Source organism: Pristis pectinata, chromosome 18 (assembly GCF_009764475.1).
Source record: "Pristis pectinata isolate sPriPec2 chromosome 18, sPriPec2.1.pri, whole genome shotgun sequence".
Taxonomy (NCBI): domain Eukaryota; kingdom Metazoa; phylum Chordata; class Chondrichthyes; order Rhinopristiformes; family Pristidae; genus Pristis; species Pristis pectinata.
In genome coordinates, this window is record NC_067422.1 from 19,548,302 (window position 1) to 19,571,213 (window position 22,912).

At 39.8% G+C, this 22,912-nt stretch overlaps 1 protein-coding gene across 1 annotated transcript; it reads left to right on the plus strand.

Moving 5' to 3' along the window:
* The first annotated feature begins 867 nt into the window (after window positions 1-867).
* On the plus strand, window positions 868-22,406 carry LOC127579876 (complement C1q tumor necrosis factor-related protein 1-like). The gene is made up of 3 exons (XM_052032909.1): window positions 868-1,009; window positions 8,056-8,410; window positions 19,333-22,406. Exons 2-3 carry the CDS (start codon window positions 8,062-8,064, stop codon window positions 19,881-19,883), a joined length of 900 nt encoding a protein of 299 aa, XP_051888869.1. The 5' UTR covers window positions 868-1,009; window positions 8,056-8,061; the 3' UTR covers window positions 19,884-22,406.
* The last annotated feature ends 506 nt before the right edge of the window (window positions 22,407-22,912 follow it).

Genomic DNA, 22,912 nt, shown 5'->3' on the forward strand with positions numbered 1-22,912 from the left:
TACATTGAGCTTTGCACCTTTGATCAGATGTATGGTGCTCCACTCCTCTAGTAGTGGCTTCTTATATAATCTGATCTAAAAACAGAAAACACTGTGATATTTCACTTCCTTTCTAATTCCAAAGAAAGATTTGGATGGAAACCTTTTTGTGTTTTCTGACTTGCTGTATATTTTCAGTTTTTTGTTCTGGCCAACTTTTAATGTTACAAGAGAGTGGGTAGCAGTATTTGTTCTGTCCTGACATTAAGTAACTTTTAAGAACAGTTTTGTCTAATACAGAAGGTCCAGTGGGTGTGCTGGGCTCTTTTAAAATACCATGTCATACACTAGGCTAGGATTATGTTGTACCTGGTAAAAATTCCAGTCTTCCATCATAGACCACACGGGATGGATGGCCTAAGCTTGTATTTTATTGTAGTTGGAAATCAGCTCAGCCAAGCTAAATAGGTCAATGCTCATTCCAAACCACTTCACTTTGCCATAGTTGCTTCTTAAATCCCAGAATGGTTATTCTGTTTTTACATATAATTTCCACATATTTTAGTCTCCTTAGGGATCTTTAACTCCTGTTATTCTTACGGTGTATTTGTCACCTTCTCCAATCTAAACTATTTTTTTTACTCTTTTTCTGTTTATGTTACTTGCCCTCACTCTCTGCCCACTTCATATATGTTCATTAGTGCTTCTGCTTTCTCCAATCTCATCTTTTCACTCTTTCTGTCTCCACTATCTTGTTCCATGTGTTGATCTTCTGTTTTCTGACAGTTTCCTCCTCCCTGTTGTCAGTCTGGAGAGCTCGAGCAGATGGTATGTGTTGAAGGAAATCTAAGAGTTGCATAAGTCTCAGCTTCAGCCTCTATAATCTGGAATCTGACTCAGAAATCAGGAAACGGAGCCAACAAGGAGTCTGGGGACAAAAGGATGAGAAGTAGTTTCAAAATATTCTGAACAAGCTCTCATACCGGAGGAAGAAGCAAAGTTTTTTTTCACTTTGAGTATTTATATCGAGGTAAGCAATGGTCTGTAAACATCAGAACATGCTAGGCTATAAATTCTCTATAGAAATATGTAGGACAGAATCCAGAAAAGTTTTTTTTTTGTATTAGTTCACTTGATCCAAGTGCATGGGCAGTAGGTTCAGTTGCTATTTTCTAATAGTTGAACTCTATAAAGCTGTACTCAGTTCTCAATTTTTATACATATATAATGACAATTAACCACTGGATGATAGTTGTAATCCAAAATATTTAAATAGTGCATTCCCTTAATTGTACTGGTTTGGCATGATTGAAATGTATCTGCTTTGCACCTGGAAGAAAATGATAATTGCTGCAAAATACAATCAAAAGCAAAATGAGAGATTCTGGGATTATGTTTGGGATAGGAACGAATGGCAGCCTATAGAATAAATTAATTTTCATATTTAGAGTTCATTATTAACAAATGAACAGTAAATATTTCACAAGTTGAAATGGATGTATTGACTCTTAATGGATTCAAACTTTTATATACTTTGTATGTATTTTGAATACATATTTTGCAGTTCTCAACATTTTCTAAGATGTTCATAAATAGAAATAACTAACTTGGATGCAGAGATTATGTTGTGTTGATTAACTTTTCAGTATACTCTGGTGTTGTTCTTAGTTGATAAAGAATCTTTGAAATGTGTTCAGAAAGGGATGTAGAGACTTGCTTTGACTTGTCATGGATAAATACATTTTTTTAAATGACAACAATGACCAATAGCTATGGGTGTTCTAATGGAGTGTGATTTATCAAATCTGAAAGCTATGCCTCTTAGGATTTTGCTAGTCTGTGTGTCAGGTTAAAGTGCAGCTTTTTGTAATTGTGCAACACTTCTTTGAAATGAACTTTTGTTTGGCAGATGTGATAAAGTAATGATAATATGAAATACAATGAGGAAAAGGAAATTAAGTATGAACCTTCCTTCACTATCAAGAATGTAATTCTTTCCAATACAGGTCTACTGAGGTAAAAAGAGAGCATTATATATGGAGAATTCTCGGAGAAGCCATAGAAAAAGGAGAATAAATATATGTTATAAGTGAAATGTAAAGCTCCTAATTAGGATTTCTGCATTGAAGTCCATAACAGTAATGAATATTCTGTTTATATATTTGCTATTTCATCGAATTAACGTTTTTAACTCTAATGAAAGTGTCAAATGGGTATAGATCTAAAAACTTATTGAGGAGGAAAATGGGCCAAGTCGATATCACACAAAATTGTCACCAAGATGTGCTTCAGGATGATTTATATCATTGTGGTGAATTTTCATAAATAAGCAAGGGGAATTAGGCATGATTCTTAGCTAATGTACAGGTCTTAATGCACCCACCTGCCTCCTTTAGGGAAGGAATGTAGAAATAGTTATGAACAGGGAATGGAGGCAGCTGACTGTAAAGGAAAGCTTCCTTTGTAATTTACAAAATTCCTTGTTCTCATCCTGCTTGAACCATTCCCTTCTTACACACTTGCACATTTTGCAAGACAGCTCTGACAGCAATCTTGGATGACAGACTGATTCATCATTTTAATGCATTTATATGAATACACGCAATAGCTGCGAGAGCCCGCCCTGAGGATGTTCCCTATATCAAGGAGTGCGGTGGAAGATGGTCACCTTAAAATAACATTGTCGGAAATGTGCTGTAGCGGTGATGGCAGCAGTTTGTTGTAAGCAGTTAGCCTTGCACAGTATGGGTGGTTCTGTTTCCAGGAACCAATTAGAAAGATAACTAACTATCTCTCCCCAGGGGATTCATGTTATTTTGGCAAGAGGAAGCTCCTCTCGAATTCACAAGCAAATTATCAGTGGACAATTTTCTCAAAACCTCAGAAAATGCATTTGGCCGTTTCCCTCATGGCCTGCAGCATCTTCAATGCTCTGTTGAAACCATGTTTTTAAAGGCAATGAAATCTCAGCAAACTTTGACAGAGATGTCAGTGGCAAATTATTTTAATGACTTGGGTTAAAGTCCATAGAAATTAGGTTAATTAGAAAATATATGTTCTGTTGGAAAGAGGAAGCTTTTCATGGCTCTGGCCTCAGGAAGTCTGAAACCTATTGGTGAAATCATTAATTTTCTATCTATTGCTGCCTTTGCATTACATTAGAACTTTAACTCATGGTGGAATTGTCAGCTGGTTATTGCTGACAATAAAATGAAAATAGTCACTGCTGTAAGCAGTGTTGATCGCTCATAGAAGTCTTGCATCATTTTGACTTTGCACAGACATAAATAGAAATTCTCTTTCAAAACACTACATTCAGGCAGCAAGGCCGTGGGAACTTTTTCATGGGTCACACATGTAAACTGGACTCTTCTAGTTGAACATGGTGACAGGATAAAGCTATTGATTATTCCAGAATGCAAACTACATTAATAATATTATTTAAATATGATTGTCACCCTGATTCTTTTGGCTGTGGTGGGGCTATTATATTCTAAATTTTGGACAGCCATCAGTGAAAAGGCTAGGGTGAACTTGGGACCTGGAGATTACTTGAATAGCACCAGTGATGTGCCCAACCCAAACGGATGTCCTGATGGAATAGTACAATCCCTCCATCAGATCCAACAAATAGTTATGTGAAGCACACCTTATCAGGGTTTTTGACTTCACTCCAAGAAAAACTGATTAAAGAACCCACTGTGCATATTCCCGTCAAACTGAAAATGGGTAGAACATCAGTGATTACAGAGTGGTAAATCTACCAACTTAATCTGTTGTGTTTTCAGAAGGAGGCCCGTGGCTGGTTAATGACATTAATTTGCAGGAGCACAAAGGCGTCAACACTTAACAGGATCAGGAAGAGGTCAGGAAATTACAGGAAAGGAGTGCAATGGGGAATGAGGCAAACTTCTGTGTGTTTCTGTGATTATCTGGTGCAAATGATGGAGTATGTTACCTTTGCATGTCTTCATTCTATCATCAGTGTCCCAAAGTCATCCTGACATAATTGCTGCCTTTCTCAACTGGATGTTATTTTGTAATAGTTTCTTAGGCAGTATGAAAGAAGATGAAGCCCAGCAACTCCATTTAGAGGCCTTTTAGTGAATTTGACACATATGCATTAATCCTCCCCAGAATCCAATCATTGCATCACTTCTAGGCAGCGCCAGGCTCTTTGACCTATACTTGTGTCTCTGGACAACAATGAGTAGGAACCATGGTTGATTAACCCAATGGTACAACACGCATATCTCCTTCCTACTCAGATGAGAATGTTCTCACTGAACCATTGCTAATACACCATGTATATGCATTAGACAAAGCACTTGAGGAGATTTGCTGCCTCTCCCTGAACTGTGATGTATTTAAATAGAGAATTGTGGCTCTGGGTTTACTGCTGTTGAAATTGGTCATAGCAGAGTCTACAATGTTCAAAGCACCATACAGTATATCTGGCATAGAATCAAGCTGTTATGTAAATATATTGCTAACCATAATAAACTCTGTTTATACCTTGTACAGAAAATTCCATGGCAATTCTATTTTAAAATACATAGGCAGATAGCTCACTGAAGGATAGTTCTTCTAAAGATTTTCCACAAAAATAATAAACAAGCTTACCCGCAATTTATTTATCATAGTTGACTTGATTCCCTCCTACACCATCCATTTTTTCTTATGCTACGGTAAATATAATGAAAATTTGCATGGTTGGAGACTGCCATCCCACCACATGACGGTTTGTTGTTGCTCACAGACCATATGGCTCTGGAGGATGATTGTTTTTGGCTCTTGTGGAATCAGTCATTTATATTGACTCAGAAAACAGGAGTTTTTACTTCACTGCCTTGCGTCTTTTTCAGTTAGCTTTCAATTCAGCCAGAGGTTCCCAATTTTTTTTGCTATAATTTTTTTGCATATACTCCACTCTAATTGTAAATGCAAAATGCAAATTATTAATTTTTATAATTGCTTTCCATTCTACTGTTACTGAACCCTCAACCCAGTTTGAAAACCTGGCAACTAGTCCGCTGAATTCTGTTAATTACCTATTTCACACTTTCACTGCACTGGTTTCCCCCAGGCACTCTGGTTTCCTTCTGCGTTCCAAAGAGAATGATTTTACTGTCACCCACCTACAGTAAAGGTAATTTCCAGTAATTTACCACAAATATATGTGGTTGGTAGATTATTCAGGGTGAAGTTGATGGGCATGTGACTGAGAACTTAATCCAGACAAGTGTGAGGTAATGCACTTTGGGAAGTTAAATTTTGGTAGGACGTATAGAAGAAATGGCAGGGACCTTAGGAGCATTGATGAACAGAGAGGGAGTTTGGGTTGCAAGTCCACAGCTCCCTGAAAGTGGTGACACAAGTGGATAGGGCAGTGAAAAAGGCATTTGGTATGCTCCCCTTCAGAGGCCGAGGCATTGAGTATAAGAGTAGGGGCATCATGTTACAGTTGTATAAAACATTGCTTAGACCCCACTAAAGAGTATTGTATGCAGTTCTGGTCACCACACTACAAGAGAATGTGGTAGTAATACAGAGAGTGCAGAAGAGATTCACCAGGATGTTGCCTGGAATGGAGGGCTGTAGTTATAAGGAGAGATTGGATAGGCTGGGTTTATTCTTACTGAAACGTAGGAGGCTGAGGGGTGAGCTTAGAGGGGTTTATGAAATTATGAGGTGCATAGATAGGATAGATAGTCAGAGGCTTTTTCCTAGGGTGGAGCAAGTCCAGAACCAGAGGGCACAGGTTTAAGGAGAGAGGGAAAACATTTAAAGGAGGTGTGAGGGTAAGTTTTTCACACAGTGCAGTGGCCATCGGGAATGAACTGCCAGAGGAGGTAGTAGAGGTAGATACAATTACAATGTTTAAAAAGCACTTGGACAAGTACTAGGATATGAAAGGAGTAGAGGGATATGGGCCTAATGCAAGGATTAATGTAAATTAGCATTATGGTCGGCATGGACAAAGTGGGCCAAAGAGTCTGTTTCTGTGCTGTACGATTCTGTGATTCTATTATTCCATGAAGAAGTTACAGGAAGTTAAGTGATAAGGAATAGGATTGACAGAATTGCTCTGAGACCTGCATAGACTTGATGGGCCAAATGGTCTCCTTCAATGCCATGAGAAAATATGGGAAGTGTGGGGCCACTGTGCAACAGAGACTGTTTTACAGGGATCAGGAGAGGATGATGGAGACCCAACTGGGATCCAAAGGAGACTTGGAGAACTAAAGAAGGTTGGACATGGCCTTTGGAATTTTGTTTGCTCATAACTGAGTCAATACTAAGATTTTCTGAAACATCAGATGTTTAAATTCAAGAACATAAAGACTTAATTCTATTGATTCTTTAAGTTGACTTGTTAAAATGGTCAAAAAAACTCCTTCACATCAAATGGTGGAGATTATAGTTTAAATTTCAGCATGTTGTTGTGCTTCTAAGTGATACCTTTTCTGCACCAGAAGGTATTATCATTATTACTGTAGTTTCCATACTTCTCTGAAGTCCTAGAGAAATTCTGTTTCGTGACTAGAGACAAATAGTACAAAGCAATTCACATTTCCAATCTGAAGTCCCTCTTTTTAATTATGTTAATGTCTCCCTGCTATTATAATACTGATGTGAAATATTCCAGTATATTATGGACTAGACAAAAGACAGTCCTTAACCAACTTCACAGGTTTCAAAGGGAATGGTGAAAGGAGAGGGGAGGAGAAGCTGAGCTTGGTGAAGGAATCTTGATTAAGTTGGTGGAAATTGCAAAGGATGATCCTTTGAATGTGGGGGGTAGAGGGATGGCAAGTGAAGACTAGGGGAGCTAGTCCTTGCTCTGTTCAGGGAGAAATGCATCAGATCCATTTAAGGGCTCTGCCAACTATGGTAAAGAGGAAACCACAGTTAAGACAGAAGGAAGACATTTCAGAGGCATCTTGTGGAAAGCCTCATCATCTGAGCAGAGACACCTGTGACAGCAGGGTGGCAATTGGCAGCAAAATTAATGAAATATTTGGCAGAATTTTTTTTATTATAAAGTCATTTTGGTCTGACAGTTTCCTCCTCAGCTATTTTGAAAAACAATTTACAGGGGTTTCAGGCACCTGCAGGTCACTCACCAAAGGGAACTCCTGATTGTAACTCCAGACAAGTAGTATTAATGGGCAATTTGAATGTGGATGCTTCCCAGCTCTGCCCAATTTTCCCTTCACCCATCATCCACATTAGTGCATCATCTAATGGTAATCGCCAGGTAAGAACAGGAGTGGGGTCCCTGGCATATTTTTCCCTCCACAATCCTGTGACTCTGTATTAATTTTCCTGGTTTTTCGACTAAAACTGGTTAATTAAGATTAGAACGGGAATTAAACCATGGCTTTGCTCCTCGTTAGTTTTATCAAGTGAGAGCTGCTGCATGGCTGAGAATATATGAATGGTCATCTCCAAATGTTATTAACACGTCCTCACCATGCTCCTCCAAAGCCTTTCCTTCATCAAGAATGGACAAGGGCACAGGCACACATGAGCTTCCCTTTAAGTCACACACCATTCTGATTTTAAAATATATCTCCATCCCTTTGGTGCCCTTTGGTCGAAAACCTTGGGACTCCCTGCCTAACTGCACCATGGATGACAAGAACTGCAGTAATTCAATAAAGCAGCTCACCTCCAGCTTCTTAAGGGCAATTGGAAGCAAAAAAATGAATACTGACTTTGCCAGTGATACCCACAAACCTGAACATAAAACAAACATTTCAGAGAGTATGAGTTTTAGTCTCAGTTCAGAGCATCTTCAACAATAGTCTCTTACCTCAGCCTTGCACCATTACATCTGGAGTTAGGATCTAGCTTGGTCCCTCCTTTCTCATCTATATAATGTCACTGATGACATCATTCAAAGACATGAAATGAACATCCAGATACATCCCAACATCCAGTTCCACCTCTCCCACTTTCCTTATCTATTGATTGTAATATTTGTCTTTTTCCCTCTAGAGTGAATTATGTGTTTATTTTCAATTCTACTATTCTCTTTGTACAATTGTAAATCTTTTTTTGTACTAATAGGTGGAAATGCAGCTCAACATGAATCTCCATTTTACTTTCTTCCTCATAATTGAAGTCTTTGTATTCCCAACATGTATTGATGGCTTCATAAGTAGACACCCATACGCTCATCTGCCCGGACATCAACAAAGGGAAGAGGACACCTACTCAAATCCATACAGACCGAAGCAAAGCTTTCCTCGAACAGAAGCCAGTCAGCCTTTAAACAAGGCTGCAGAAACCAACACTGGCCAATGCGTCCAGTGTTGTGATCGTGTTGACCCTTCCACACGTCGCAAACTTCGTTACCATTACTACAATGATGATCCACCAGAATTTCAAGCAATTCCTCAGATCAACCTCTCTATTCTCAAAGGTAAGGTTAAAAATTGCAAATGTATGTTAGTAACTCAGTGTGCAGGGAGGTAGAAGGAAGGATTTAGACTGAAACCATTCTGTAGACACTGGAACTAGTGACTGATTTTATGCTCCTAAGTAGGCCAACCAGGCTTATGAGAGGATACATGGAAAAATAAACTACCATGAAAGGAAATAAAATTGGGGAATGCAAAATCAGGAGTTCAGGGAAAGAAATAAGAACCAGACAGTTAGAGAACTGAAAAAAAAGGAATTAAGCCAGATTTTGCTGCATCCTGGTTGATCTATTGCCAAAATGAATCTTGGGAAGCAATTGAAATAAACCAGGAATCACGGAACATTTGTAACAGTTTATCTGTGTCTGAAATGGAAAAAGACCTGTTAACAGCGTTAATAGTACACTTCACTGTAATTTTATTATAATTTGATCGTACTACTTGATATACAGAGGCCCCAATATTAAAGGAGCAGTAATGAGGATCCAAGATTTACTGTTTTAGAACAGTCTTTCTCCCAGTGTGGAAATGTCAAACATTAGCAGGCATAGCTTTAAGGTGAGAGGGGGGACGTTTACTGAAGATTTGTGAGGGAAGTTTTTTTTACACTGGTAGTGGTAAATGCCTAGACACATTGCCAGGGGAAGAAGTGGAAGCAGACATGATAGTGACTTTTAAGAGGCATCTAGACAGACACATGCACAGACAGGGAATGGATGGATATAGATCATGTGCAGGCAGACATGCATTTTAAATTGGCATCATGGTCGGCACAGATATCATGGTTTGAAGGGCCTGTTACTGTGCTGTACTGTCTATGTTCTATGTAAGGGAACCAAATATCCACTTGAAACATTATGAATCAGGTCCTTACAACAATGGAATTGATCTGATTATTTAAAACAAGGCTTCACTTGTGGCTTGTCTGATCTAAAGGGCAGGTTAATATGGGTCTGTGAGAAAGAGAACTGAGGGTAACTGATTTGTTTTAAATGCCTTGGCAACCACCTGCCAGTTCCTGTTAGGTGGGATCAGTTAAAATTGTGGTGTGCAGATCAGGTTGATGGGTTGAAGCCTAGGTGTGGCTTCAGCACACAATTTGTGCTGGTATGACATTTGATTTCTGTGTTATACTCTGGATGAGATGGTAACAGAGTTCCCTTGTAAATAACAAAGATTATAGGGCATTATATCTCTACACAGCTAACAAAATAACCAACTGAACACGTGTCTCTTTTTTTGGGACTGCTTTTGATATAATGACCACACTTCAAAAGTCTTGAAATAAAAACAGAAATTCCTGATGATACTCAGGAGAGTAGGCAGCATCTGTGGAGAGAGGAACAGAGTTAATGTTTCAGACTGATGATCTTTCATAAAAATATTTAATCAGATTTTCAGCATCAACAGGTTTTTGCTCTTCAAAAGTAATGCACTAGCTACAAAGTGAATTGGAAAGTGAGAAATGAACACTTTCCCTCTTAAGATGTTTTTGTACAGTTTCTCCCCTTACATCACCTATTCTTCAGCTTTTGATGCCAATAAAAATACAGGCTGAAAGCTGGCATCCAAATTTAGAAATATGACTCTTTGTTGGACAATCAATAATGTATGTCTGGAGAGAAAAACAAATAGGGTAAAGTACTTGGACCACCTCTCCAGAGAGGCACAATTATCAATTCTTCATCAGATCCTGAAAGCAAAATAGTGGCATAAATTCATAAGGCTGAACAAGTTCTCATAAACTTTTATCTAAATCTGTGGGAGACTAATAACAACAAAGAGGGTATAAACTCCTTCTGCTCTTGGGGATTGCATTCAATCTAAAGCCAGGAACAGGTTATTCAACCCAACCTGTCAGTGTCAGTGCTTATGCTTAATTCAAGTCAACTTTGCTCTGCTTAGCTTTTTCCATTTGATTCCCTTCTCCCTCAGGTATGGAGATCACATGTCAAAATTGCCTTTACCAACAATACTAGTTTAAGATTTATAAGGAGGCTGATAGAAAGGATCTTAAAATACTTTCTTGCAATTATTCTCCGGTTAGAATATTGTCAAAATTTATTGCCTTCATATTTCCATAATTGCCATTTAGTGCTTGCAGTTGAGAAATTTGATTATTTTTGAAGATTAAGTTCATACTATATTTATACTTACACAGCCCAGTATTGAGTATTTTGGTCAGTTCCTGCTCACAAGCAGTATACTTAGTTTAGCAAACGTGTAACTATTATTCAGCTTTTTATCTGTGACTATGAGTGTATAAAGAAGATATTTTGCTTAGTGAAGGATAGTTTTGATAAAAGCACAGTTTAGTAATTGCAGCATATTGTATTCCTTTTTGGGTTGCATATTGTATTCTGTTTTTGAATTCGGTGCAACTCAGTTTTAGCAGTACAAGACACAGTTGCATCTATATTGTTTATTTAGAACAACCAAACCTAAGTGAATTTTTACACCTTTCTCCCAAAAATATCTCTCCAGAAAGACTAGTTAAAAATATTCTCCATGTAACAAGTCTCCATTTTGTCGGAACAGAACACAATGCAGATATGCCATATTATCATTTCATCTTGAGCTGATTGACCAAGATGCTATTTTATATTTCATTGGCACATGGGATCAGAAGAGGTATCGATTTCTCACAGCTTAAAGACAGCCAGCTAAGGGTAGGTGTTGCGTTAATCTTGTTTTAGACTTAAAGTTCTTTTCCCTCCACAGAGTAGGGAAATGCACTTTAACTTAAGTGCCAGCCATCTTTTATGAAGTTGATGCATGTTGGCAGAAAGTGTTTTGCCAGTGTTACATATTTCAATGTTTTATTTTCAGCCTTTTGCTAAAACCTTGTGTTTGATCATTGGAAAGAATGGGATCACTCAAGCTTTACTTTGTTACTTTTAAGTAAGAAAAGAGACATTTCTTCTTTCACATAACTTAGTTGGAGATGAAAATGGTAAAATGTGGATAAGGAGATGTTACTCTCTGTGCTTAGTAGTGTTCTAAGGACTTTTCTCCCTCCAGAAATGCTTGAAGAAACAATAACAGGATGTCAGAAATGCAACTAATTTTATGCCTGTGACTTCTTAAGGGTCACTTAAAGGAGTTGTGCAAATTTCTACAGCAGCCCAATTAAATCAAAAATTTCTTTAACAATCTTCATGAAGGAGGAGATATAAAACATCGCAAGCCAAAGATGGTAATGGACAGTTCATTTCTTTATAGCACAAAGAGAAATGTTTGATGGTTACAGAAACTAGATCAACTAAATTTCAGTTTGTAAAAATAATGTAAATCACTTCCAAACCGTAATTCCCCCAAGTTTTAAAGGAAGTTATTCACTATATTATTGGTACTTTACCAGTCAAAGAACATAAGAAATTAGGAGCAGGAGTGGGTCACTTGGTCCCTCAAGCCTGCCCCAGATCTTATTTCCTTTTCTGTGTTAGTCCCCCATAGCTATCAATTCCTCCTTTCAAAAATGTATCTATCCCCTCTTAAATATCCCCAGTGATATAGCCTACACAACGTTCTGAGGTAGAGAATCCCGGAGATTTGCCACCCTCAATCACTTTGTAAAATAGACAATATTGAATTTAAGATGTAAACATTTATTATCCCTATCCCATTTATCCTGAGAAAATGGTGGCATGGATCTTCTTGGGATCCTGAAGTCCAACACAGCAATGTCAATGAGGACTTCCACAATTTTGACTGATCATGATGGAATAATAATACTTGTCCTAGTCAGGATAACATCTGATTTGAAGTGGATGTTTCCAGGTTATCATTTTCATCTGTCTTGGATATACGTAAGAGTTGAAAGTTACTTTTAAGGTATAATGATTAAAATGAGGTAGAATAATGCTTGTTACTGAAGTACTGTCTGACAACTTGGACTATTGATCCAGAGAAGTGAGTTTAATTCCTACCATAGCTGCTGGGGAATACAAATAATAAATAAATATGGATTTTTTTAAACAAGGCTAGCCTCAATAGCAGTGACCATAAAGATAGTGAATTGACTGATTGGATTATCTTAAAAACCCATCTGGTTTACCAATATGTTACAGATATTGGTATATATATATAGGAAATCTGCCATCCTTATCTGGTATGGCCATTACAGGATCCCAGACCCACAATATGGTTGACTCTTAACTGTCCTGACCCCCGGCTAAGCCACTGGAGGAGACAGAATTTTGGTTTAACATCTCATTCAAAAGGTAACACCTCAGTAACATGCTGGTGTGTCAGTGAAGATTATATCCTCAATCCTAGGGCTCAAAACCTCTGTGTTTTATAGTGCGAAAGCTGCTAAATAACCTGAACTGAGACACCACAAATGGGATGTGACATATCCTCTTATCATGTCTTCTTCGGATTCTTAATTGGAATTGTTTGTTGTCATCTATTTTTGGATTTTAACCTGTTTCTGTTTTGTGTCTGTGTGTATGTATTCAAAAATGCATTTTGAATTTTTCATTGCCCAGATATGGTTCCAATCGGGTTCTAATGCATCATGCTCCAATAGTTCTCAGTTGTTCAGTTGGTAGAACAATTCCTGCTTTGTTACATTCTACATTGCTGATGTAGCCAAAGAATCACTTGTAATGAACATTGAATTCTTCAGCTTCAAGTAAACTGCTCTCATTGTTTCCCATTATCATGCTTTATGTACCTTTCTCACTCCATTTCTTTAAAATGTCTTCTTAACAGTCAGTACTCATGTTCCTTGTCATCTGTTTTAACCAATCTGATTACACCTCTTCCCATCCTGTCACTTGTAAGGACTTCTCTCAGTTCCTCTGTCTCCACTCCATCTGTTCCCATGATGAGGCTTTCCATTCCAGGACATCTGAGATGTCCTCTTTGTTCAGTAAACAGGGTTTCTGTTCCACCACTATCAATGCGGCCTCACCCACATCTCCTCCATTTCCCATGTGTTTGCCCTCACCCCATCCCCTCCCCCCAACATAACAGGGACAGGGTACCCTGTCACCCCACGAGCCTCCGCATCCAACACACCATTCTCTGCAACTTCTGCCATCTCCAACGGGATCCCACCACCAGGCATATCTCCCCTCCCCCCTCCACTTTCCGCAGGGATTGCTCTCTCTGTGAATCCCTTGTCCACTCATCCCTCCCTGCCGATCACCCTCCTGGCTCTTATTCCTGCAACCGTGCAAAGTGTTACACCTGTCCTTACACCTCCTCCCTCACCACCATTCAGGGCCCTAGACAGTCCTTACAGGTGAGGTAGCACTTCATCTGTGAACCTGAGGGTGTCACTTATTGCATCCGGTGCTCCCGGTGTGGCTTCCTCTACATCGGTGAGACCTGACGCAGATTGAGTGACTGCGTCGTCGAGCATCTTCACTCTATCCGCCACAACAGCCAGGATCTCCCGGTGGCCACCCACTTCAATTCCACTTCCCATTCCATACTGACATGTCTATCCATGGCCTCCTGTACTGTCACTTTGAGGCCAGATGTAGGTTGGAGGAACAACACCTCATATTCCGCCTTGGTAGTCTCCAACTTGATCGATTTCTCTAACTTCCAGTAACCCCTCTCCTCTCTCCCCCCTTTCTTTTCCTTCATTCCTGTGGCTTCTCTTTCCCCTCCCCCACCCTCACGACCTGCTCATCACCTCCCTCTGGTTCACCACCTCCTTCCCTTTACTCCATGGTCTACTGTCCTCTCCTATCGGATTCCTTCTTCTCTTCTTCTTGCCTCTTCCACCTATCACCTCCAAGCTTCTCACATCACTCCCTTTCATTCCCCCCTCCTCCACTCATTTACCTTCCCCCCCCCCTCACCTGGACTCACCTATCACCTGCCAGCCTGTGCTCCTCCCCCTCGCCCTACCTTGTTATTCTGGCTTCTGCCCTCTTCCTTTCCAGTCCTGATGAAGGGTCTCAGCCCAAAATGCCAACTGTTTATTTCCCTCCATAGATGCTGCCTGACCTGCTGAGTTCCTCCAGCATTTTGTGTGTGTTGCTCCAGATTCCAGCATCTGCAGAATCTCTTGTGTCTCCATATAGTCTTTTGTCTTCCACCTCACAGCTCCCTCCAGCTCTGCTTTTCAACCGTAAGCTCTCCACTCTCTCCCAGTTCTGAGAAAGGGTCACTGACCTGAAACATCTCTTTGCACAGATGCTGCCTGACTGGCTGAGTTCTGGCATTTCTGGTCTTGTTTCGGATTCCAGCATCTGCGGTTTTATTTGCTTTCAATCACTGGCATGGTTTCTCTTCCCACTCCTTCATTTTTACCTCTGGAGTTCTCCTGCCCTCTCCTTCAATTTCTCATTTGCATACCACCTCCTGAGGATATCATCTGACCAGCAACATCAAGGAGACACTCAGCTCTGCCTCACCAACCCTGTTCTGGACGAATCCACTGTTCATCCACCTTGTTTATTTGACATGCAATACTGGCTTTACCAAAATGTCCTGCAACTAATGACGGGTGAGACTTAATTCACTGGGCTGGATCGCACTGATAGCTAGCTGGCTGTTGTATAGGGTGTGTGTTCTGACCTTCTATGCCATTTCACTGCAGCACGTAAGTCAGGTTCATGCTGGAAATCAGATACCTTCACATGTGACCTCTTACCTGAACTCACCACTGAATCCAGAGCCATTCTGTCAGTTGCTGAGCCAAGCCAAAGCCCTAAGCTCAGGAATTCCTTTCATAAAACACTATCCTTCTCCTTTCAATTGATTTGGAAAACCTGCCTATCCAACCATCTCCATTCAATCTGCAAGGGTGATCCTGAGCATCTGGTTGACCGTTACTTTATCTCTCCATTGGATTCCCACTCTGACCTCTATATCTGGTCTCCCACATGCTTCCAGGAATAGCACCTCACATTACAGCCTTCAGAACTCAACACTATATCAAAACATTTCAGATAATTGCTGTTCCAGTCTCACACAACACAATTCCATCATTCTGCTTTTCTCTCCCTCTCCTCTCCTGGTATTTCAGATGGTGTTCATCTCCTCCTATTTACGCCTCCTTCAGACATAGATAAGATGACAAGACATAAGAGCAGAATTAGGCCATTCGGCTGCTCGAGTCTGCACCTCCCATCCTCTTTCAACTGGCATCGTCTCCATTTGCATCACTCAATCTCTTCTGGAGTCCACTCTGTCACTGACCTGCCCTCTTCTTTTCTCTGCTTCCCCTTCCACCTCCACGTAAACTGAAAACTTGTTTTATTTCCAACTTATCCCAGTTCTGATGAAAGGGCATTGACCTGACATTGTAACCCTGTTTCTCTCCCCATTAATGCTGCCACTGAGATTTTCCAGTATTTTCAGTTTTTATCTGTCTCTGACCAAACCTCCCGATAGCTTGTTTTGTGGCTCTGTGTCAAATTCTATCTTTTTTTGTTTGATAATTTTCCTGTTAAGTGCCTTGGAATATTTCATTATAGATGTGAGGCTATGGTTTATGTTGTGGTGCTACAACAAAAGATCCAGCTAAAATAAATGAACCAGAGATAGGAAAGAATTCCAGTCTTAGAATTGTAGAACCATTGAATGTTATGATATCTTTTACTTCTTATGCCCATCCACCAAAGTCTTGACAGGAACAATGAAAAGTTGCAATGAAAAGTTACATCAGAAAAGGAACCCATTGAATCCCTGCCAGCTTCTAGTGGAGCCATTTCTCCTACCTTTCATTGCAGCCCCACAAATTATTCTTTCTCCATTACTTATCCAATTCCCTTCCAAAGCCCTGATTGTCTGTCTTTCCAAAACCTTTGAAGCTGCAAGTTCCCGATCATCATATTTTTGGCATGAAGAGAGTTTATCCTCACATTCCCAGTGTACCTTATGCCCTAAGTTTTATATCTGTGCTCTCTGGTGCTTGAACCATCTGCTTTTGTGGCTGCTGGTGATTTGCTGACAGGTAGTGATCAAAAACGTAAAGGACCAGGGAGGTGAGTTTAGCCACTTGCACTGTGACTGGCTAGTATGTTCCACTACAAAACATGGAAGTAGGTTCAAAACAAAGTTAAAGCAGCTGCAATATTTATGAAGCAATATGAAATAAACATTCCAAAGCCAATATGACTGGGGAGTGTGTCCACCAGCTGACAGAAGCAGTTTAGATGGCGTCAGGCCAGGTGAGTATGGTCTGGCCTGCAACTAAAAATGTGATTTTTGTAAATAGTATTGCATAAAGATTCCATTACAGTGGTTTATTGCAACTGCTCAATGGGAAAAGTAGATTAAGCAAATGCAAGTTCTCCAGGAGATTCAACCTTTGCAAATTCTTCAAATAACCAATGTAGCCTGATCATTTAAACAGAAATGTAGAAGATGGGAGTCAGAGCAGACTATTGGGCTCTTTGGGACAGCTTCACTCTTCATTATGGTCACAGCTGGTCATCTACTTCAGTATCCTATTTCTGTCTCCTTCCCATATCCCTTGGTCCTTCTAGCAATAAGAAATATAACTACCTCCTTCTTGAATTTAGTTAATGATTCTATTTAGGACTCCCCTGCCCTCTGTGCCTGTGAATGCCACAGGTTCACCAGCCTCTGGATGAAACCATTTCTCCTGATCTTGATTCTAAATAGCATACCACCATATTGTGAGCCCCTGGTCCCCAGTTCTGTACCCTCCAGCTACTGGGAACATCCTGCTGCATCTAGTCTGTTGGAATTTTATAGCTTCTATGAGATTTTTACAGCTTGAATTCCTCTGTCCCTATTTACAATGAAAGCCACCTGGGTAAATCTGTCCTTCTCTGTTGGTTCCCAGCCTCCGCTCTTTTACCTGTACTGGTTGTTTTAATTGATTTCACTGTTTTGGGCTCTTCTTACACACATCCTAGAGCCGTAGAGAAAGAAAATTGAGGGAGCAAAGACATAAAGGGAGAGACACATGGAGCGGGGCATAGGATGAGATGGAGACATTTTTGGGGAAGAAAACAGGGAAAATTTGGGAGGTAAGTGATAAACAAGAATAGAGATATGAGTGCTATGAAGCAGGAGAGAGGCACAGAGAGACAAGAAGGATATACTTGAATTAACATCAGGAGAGAGAGAGAGAGACAAAGGAGTGATGAAAAGGATTAGCAGACTATTTGTAGTGGAACTGCAATGGACAATGAGACGGTTTGAAAAATAGCAGATCAGTGAAAGGAAACCCAGAGAGACAACATGGTGACAAAAGGACTTCAACCTGAAACATGAATGATGAATCAGAGGTGGCCATTTATGTGATTAAGCCTAAGTCTACAAGAATTTCTTGACTTATTGCCTGCAAAAAAGTATTTGGACTCCATATAATTTATTCTAAACCACTGTACAAGATGAAGTTGGACTCAGCTTGTTCCTGGTTGAGTATGATTTGAATATTAATGAAGGTGCTGTACCATCTGACATGCTGTTTATCAGGTCTCCAGTCTCTCAGGTGGATATTAGAGATTCCATGGTAGACTTCTGAGAAAAGCTGGAGGTCTCCCTTGTCTCTTGGCCAATATTAGTCGCTTGAGCAATATCACTAAAACAAATTATCTGCTCATTATCACCCTTCCTTCCTTCCTTCCTCCCTCTCTCCCCTCCCCTTCCCTCCCCTTCCCTCCCCTTCCCTCCCTTTCCCTCCCCTTCCCTCCCCTGCCCTCCCCTGCCCTCCCCTGCCCTGCCCTGACTTGCCCTACCAGAATAGACCCTGTGATGAAGAGAAGGATCATGGTTCTGCCATTGATTAAAATCTGTAACGTCCATGGCTAAAGCAGATTTCATTCAGTTGCCCAACAAATATCACAAAAACAACCTCTCGTTCAATATCAGTAAAACTGAAGAGCTGATTGTTGACTTTAGGAAGGGGAAGGAGGGAGAACATGTGTCTGTCTACATTGGTGGATTGGCTGTGTAGTGGGTCAGCACCTTTAAATTACTGAGCATCAACATATCAGATGATCTGTCCTGGGCCCAGGACATAGATGCAATCACAAGGAAGGCATGCCAACATCTTTACTTTCTTACAAGGTTAAGGAGGTTTGGCATGTCACCGAACACTCTAACAAACTTCTACAGATGTATTATTGAAAATATGCTGACTGATTGCATCATAGTCTGGTATGGTAATTCAAATGCGCAACAATGTAAGAAACTGCAGAGAGTAGTGGACTCAGCCCGATACATCATGGGCACATCCCTCCCCACTATTGGTAGTACCTCCATGAGGCGCTACCTCAAGAAGGCAGCATCTATCATCAAAGATCCCCACCATCCGGGCCATGCCATCTTCCCACAGCTACCACTGGGCAGGAGGTACAGAAGCCTGAAGTCTCACACCATCAGGTTCAAGAGCTGCTACTTCCCCTCAACCGTTTGATTCTTGAACCAACCTACATAACCCTAGTTACTACCTCAGTTTAGCAACACTATGACTACTTTGACCACTCTGTGTTCTTTCTTGTAAAAGTTGTGTATAATTTATGTTTCTCTTGTGAATGCTGCTTATCTGATGCTATGTGCCCATGATACTACTGCGAGTAAGTTTTTCATTGCACCTGTGCATACATGTACTTGTGCATATGACAATAAACTCGACTTTGACCTTGCTTTGAAATAAGTGAGTAAATTTAGGTCACTCAAAATCAGTGGTCTGTCTCAGGGAAGGTGAAAATACACAGGTACGTTATTGACTGGCAAGAAGTTTTGACTCAAAAACACAGGGATGTTTGTTAAAGGCAAGTTATCAATTTCTCTATTAAAGAGTAGTTTAAGACTGGTGGGAAATGTAACAGTAGTTAGATGAAGCAAAGGGAGGCGTGGAGTTGTGCACAATTTTTGATTCAAGCAATAGTTAGACTTGCAAACATGAATTCAGTAAGTTAGATATTATCAAGATACAACAATTAACCAGTTATTAACATGCTACTTCATTCTTTTTTAGGTGAGAAGGGTGAAAAAGGTCCACGAGGTTTTTACGGCAAGCATGGAAAAGTTGGAGCTCCTGGACCACCGGGGCCATCAGGTTTAAAGGGTGAAAAGGGAAATACAGGGAAGTTTGGAGATCCTTGCAAACTGTACTATGCTGCTTTCTCAGTGGGCCGAAAGAAGGAACTACACAGTAATAATTACTATCAGATATTGGTGTTTGATACTGTGTATGTCAATCTGTATGATCAGTTTAATATGTTCACAGGGAAGTTTTATTGCACCATCCCAGGTATTTATCACTTCAACCTAAATGTGCACACCTGGAATCAGAAAGAAACCTACATGCACATCATGAAAAATGATGAGGAGGTTGTTATCCTTTATGCCCAACCCAGTGATCGCAGCATCATGCAAAGTCAAAGCATTATGATGGATCTGGAGCAGAATGATGAAGTCTGGATTCGCTTGTTCAAAGGGGAACGAGAGAATGCCATTTTCAGTGATGGATTTGATACCTATATCACCTTTAATGGTTACCTGATAAAGCCAAACAGTGAGAACTAGCTAAACTGAGGGACAGTTACTAAGAAGCATATTAAAAAGAAACTACAGGTTTCTGCTTTAACAGTTTTTTTTATCTCTCTTGATTTGCAGTGCATAAAATCAATTTGGTTACTTTGTAAATACTTTTCAATCTCAACTTTTAATAGCTTTCAGCTACCCTCTCCAAAGCACAGAAATTTTCTATTTGTTCTCATCTGTTTTTTTCCTGTATTTTCCTTTGGTATCACAGGGACTGCCAGTTTTGTCGGTACCATATGTTATCAAGAGGTGAGAGTGAACTTCCATGCCTTCCATTTAATGTCAGAAACAAGCACTCACTTTCCTGTATCTGATTTTTTTAAATGATTGGTGCTGTTGTATTCCTCTGTATTCGCTCAGTCAATTTGCTTTCATAACATGACTTTGTACAATTATCATTGTGCTGTCCAGGTATGAAACATGTTTGGAGATTTTGAAGCTATAGTTTAGAAATGTCTGAGTTGTAATGCATACGAATTTTAAAAAATTATCTTCTGAGATGAGATATCCGAAATTACTGAAAAGCTTCTACTCTGTGGTTATGTGGAAGGGAGAATTTTAAGCTGGCTGTCTAGAAATGGGCTAAATGGATTGTAGAGTAGTAGCCCTGCATTCTACTCTGGCTGTGAAATTCAGTTTGGTTGAAGTAAATGGGACTTAATTTTGGAAGTAGAGTAGAACATGAAGCTGACATTATTGACCAGGATCTGTCTAAGGTATATGCAGTTTATCTTTAACTAAACTGTTTTCTTTTCTGTTTGTCATTGTTTTTATACATTCAGCTTTTGTTGCAATTTCATTCACTTTTTAAAAATAAATGTTGTGACCATTTAATTATTTTAACTTACAGATCCCCACTTGAGCAACAGTAAAACCCTGAAACAAATGAGTCTATACTTTAGAAATTATTTTAGATGTAAAATGGGGATGAAATTATGAAATGCAAAGCAAAATAAAACATTGGCAGTCCACGGCCCATTGATTGTGTAAGGGAGCAGGAAGATTTTAGCTCTTAGACCCTCATCTGCTTATCTGCTCTCAGTTACCTGGCTGAGTTGGCTAAAAGCAAAGTGAAATCAAAGCAGGATGTGCTGGAGATACTCAGGCAGCATTTATAGAGATGCACAGTAAATGTTCAGATCAACATTCAGATTCTTCTGAGTATTTCCAGCACATCCTGTTTTTATTTCAGATTTCCATCATCTGCAGTTTTTTGATTTTCAACCAGCCAGGTGTCCCTCCTATATACTGGAGATATGTGTTATCATGACTTGTGGTCCATTTTACAGAATTCATGCTGGTGGTCATTTTGTGCAATTTTGTTATACAGCCCACATGGGGATCTTGCAGTATTCAAAGGAGGCTTCTTCTGCTTTCACACTTCCTTTGGCAGAAGGCCGGCTCCTTGCTTTCTCCGCACTGCTGAACTCCTGCAAAGTCTTGTGATGCACCAAAGACATCTGTTCCCTTGAAAACCACCGACCATAACTGCTGGCTATTTAAATCCCATGGAAGTTCCTGATTTCTTACCTTGCTTCCTTAATGTTAGTGAGACTGCTTGCAGTTTTAGAATTAAAAGCAGAAAATGCTGGAAACACTCAGCTGGTCAGGCAGCATCTATAGAAAAGGAAACAGAGTTAATATTTCAAGTTGAAGGCCCTTTGTCAGAACTGGGAATGTGAGAAAACATGTTAGCTTTAAGATGCAGAGATGCTATCACCACTGCACTCTGAGAAGGGTCCTGACCCGAAATATTGACGGCCTGCTTTCCTCCATGGATGCTGCCTGGCCTGCTGAGTTCCTCCAGCATCATCGTGTTTTTCACCATTGCACCCTGGCCTCACTTTATCAGAGATATTCCCTTTGTCATATCCATCCCTCCACTCTACTCTGCAACTTTAACTTGTTTTCTCACTTTCCCAGTTTTGACAACAAGTCTTCAACCTGAATCCTTAACCCTGTTTTCCTTTCCATGGGTGCTGCCTGACCAGCTGAGTGTCTCCAGCATTTTCTAGTTTTATTTCAGATTTCTTCAGCTTTCTTTTGATTTTTGTTTGCAGTTTTAGAAGTTGCATGAGCAACTGGAGATTGGGCAGGTGCTGTTGCTGCACTTTCTGACTTCTGGCCAAACTTATTGCCAATTGGCACTTTATTACAGCAATAATAAGGAAGCAACATTTAGATGAGCCAACTAATATATTTTTTTACCATAATATGTGAAATAATAAATTTATAGAAATAGTGGTTGATGAAATGGGAGTGTGCCCTATTGAATCCTAAATATCAGTTCCTGTAGGGTCAGTCCTGTGAGGTAGATCGTCAGGTAGCACTGAAAGTTGTCTCTAACGATGAGTGGTTTCAGCTTTGATCATAGTTTGAAATAACCTTGACACCTGCTTCAAAATGTTAACCTATTAAAATGCTTCACCAATGCAGTTTATAGAAAAACAAAAATAATAATTACAAAAATTATAAAATTGTATTTGTGTATTGCTGTCTTCATGATATATTTTCAGTAAAATACAAACTGCAAATATGCTCTGTGTTCTGAATCTTGTTTCCATCTTTAATGTGGAATCATTTACACAAAACAAATAAACAACAACGTAGTCAATGCAAAGAATTTGAAAGCAGGAAATGGATAATATATTAAAGAATATTTCTTTGTGAAAATGAAGATAATTTATACCATTATTGGGAATCGATCATTTTCCATTTTAGACATCTGTTGCAGGAACTTGCGCCCCTTCATCACTTATACCACAGGAGGAGTGATGGACACTTTGCTCAATTTCAACAGTATCACTTAATCCCAATGATGGAATACACTATCTGCTGCATCAGTAGGACTCGGCTCCCAATCAGTTCAAGTAGGATCTTACAATCAACACAAAGGAAGGTGACTTATCTTACCAAGCTGGTTAGGGTTTGATCCCATACATTTCAGACATTTGTCCTGATAAGGTAAGTCTGATAAATAGCTGAACTAGATAAATGCCAACCTACATGAC

Excerpts from the sequence above, each read along its gene's own strand:
- LOC127579876 (XM_052032909.1), top strand. The coding sequence starts at position 8,062 with ATGCAGCTCAACATGAATCTCCATTTTACTTTCTTCCTCATAATTGAA. Across the intron at positions 8,411-19,332 it reads CAACCTCTCTATTCTCAAAG|GTGAGAAGGGTGAAAAAGGT; the intron begins GTAAGGTTAAAA and ends ATTCTTTTTTAG.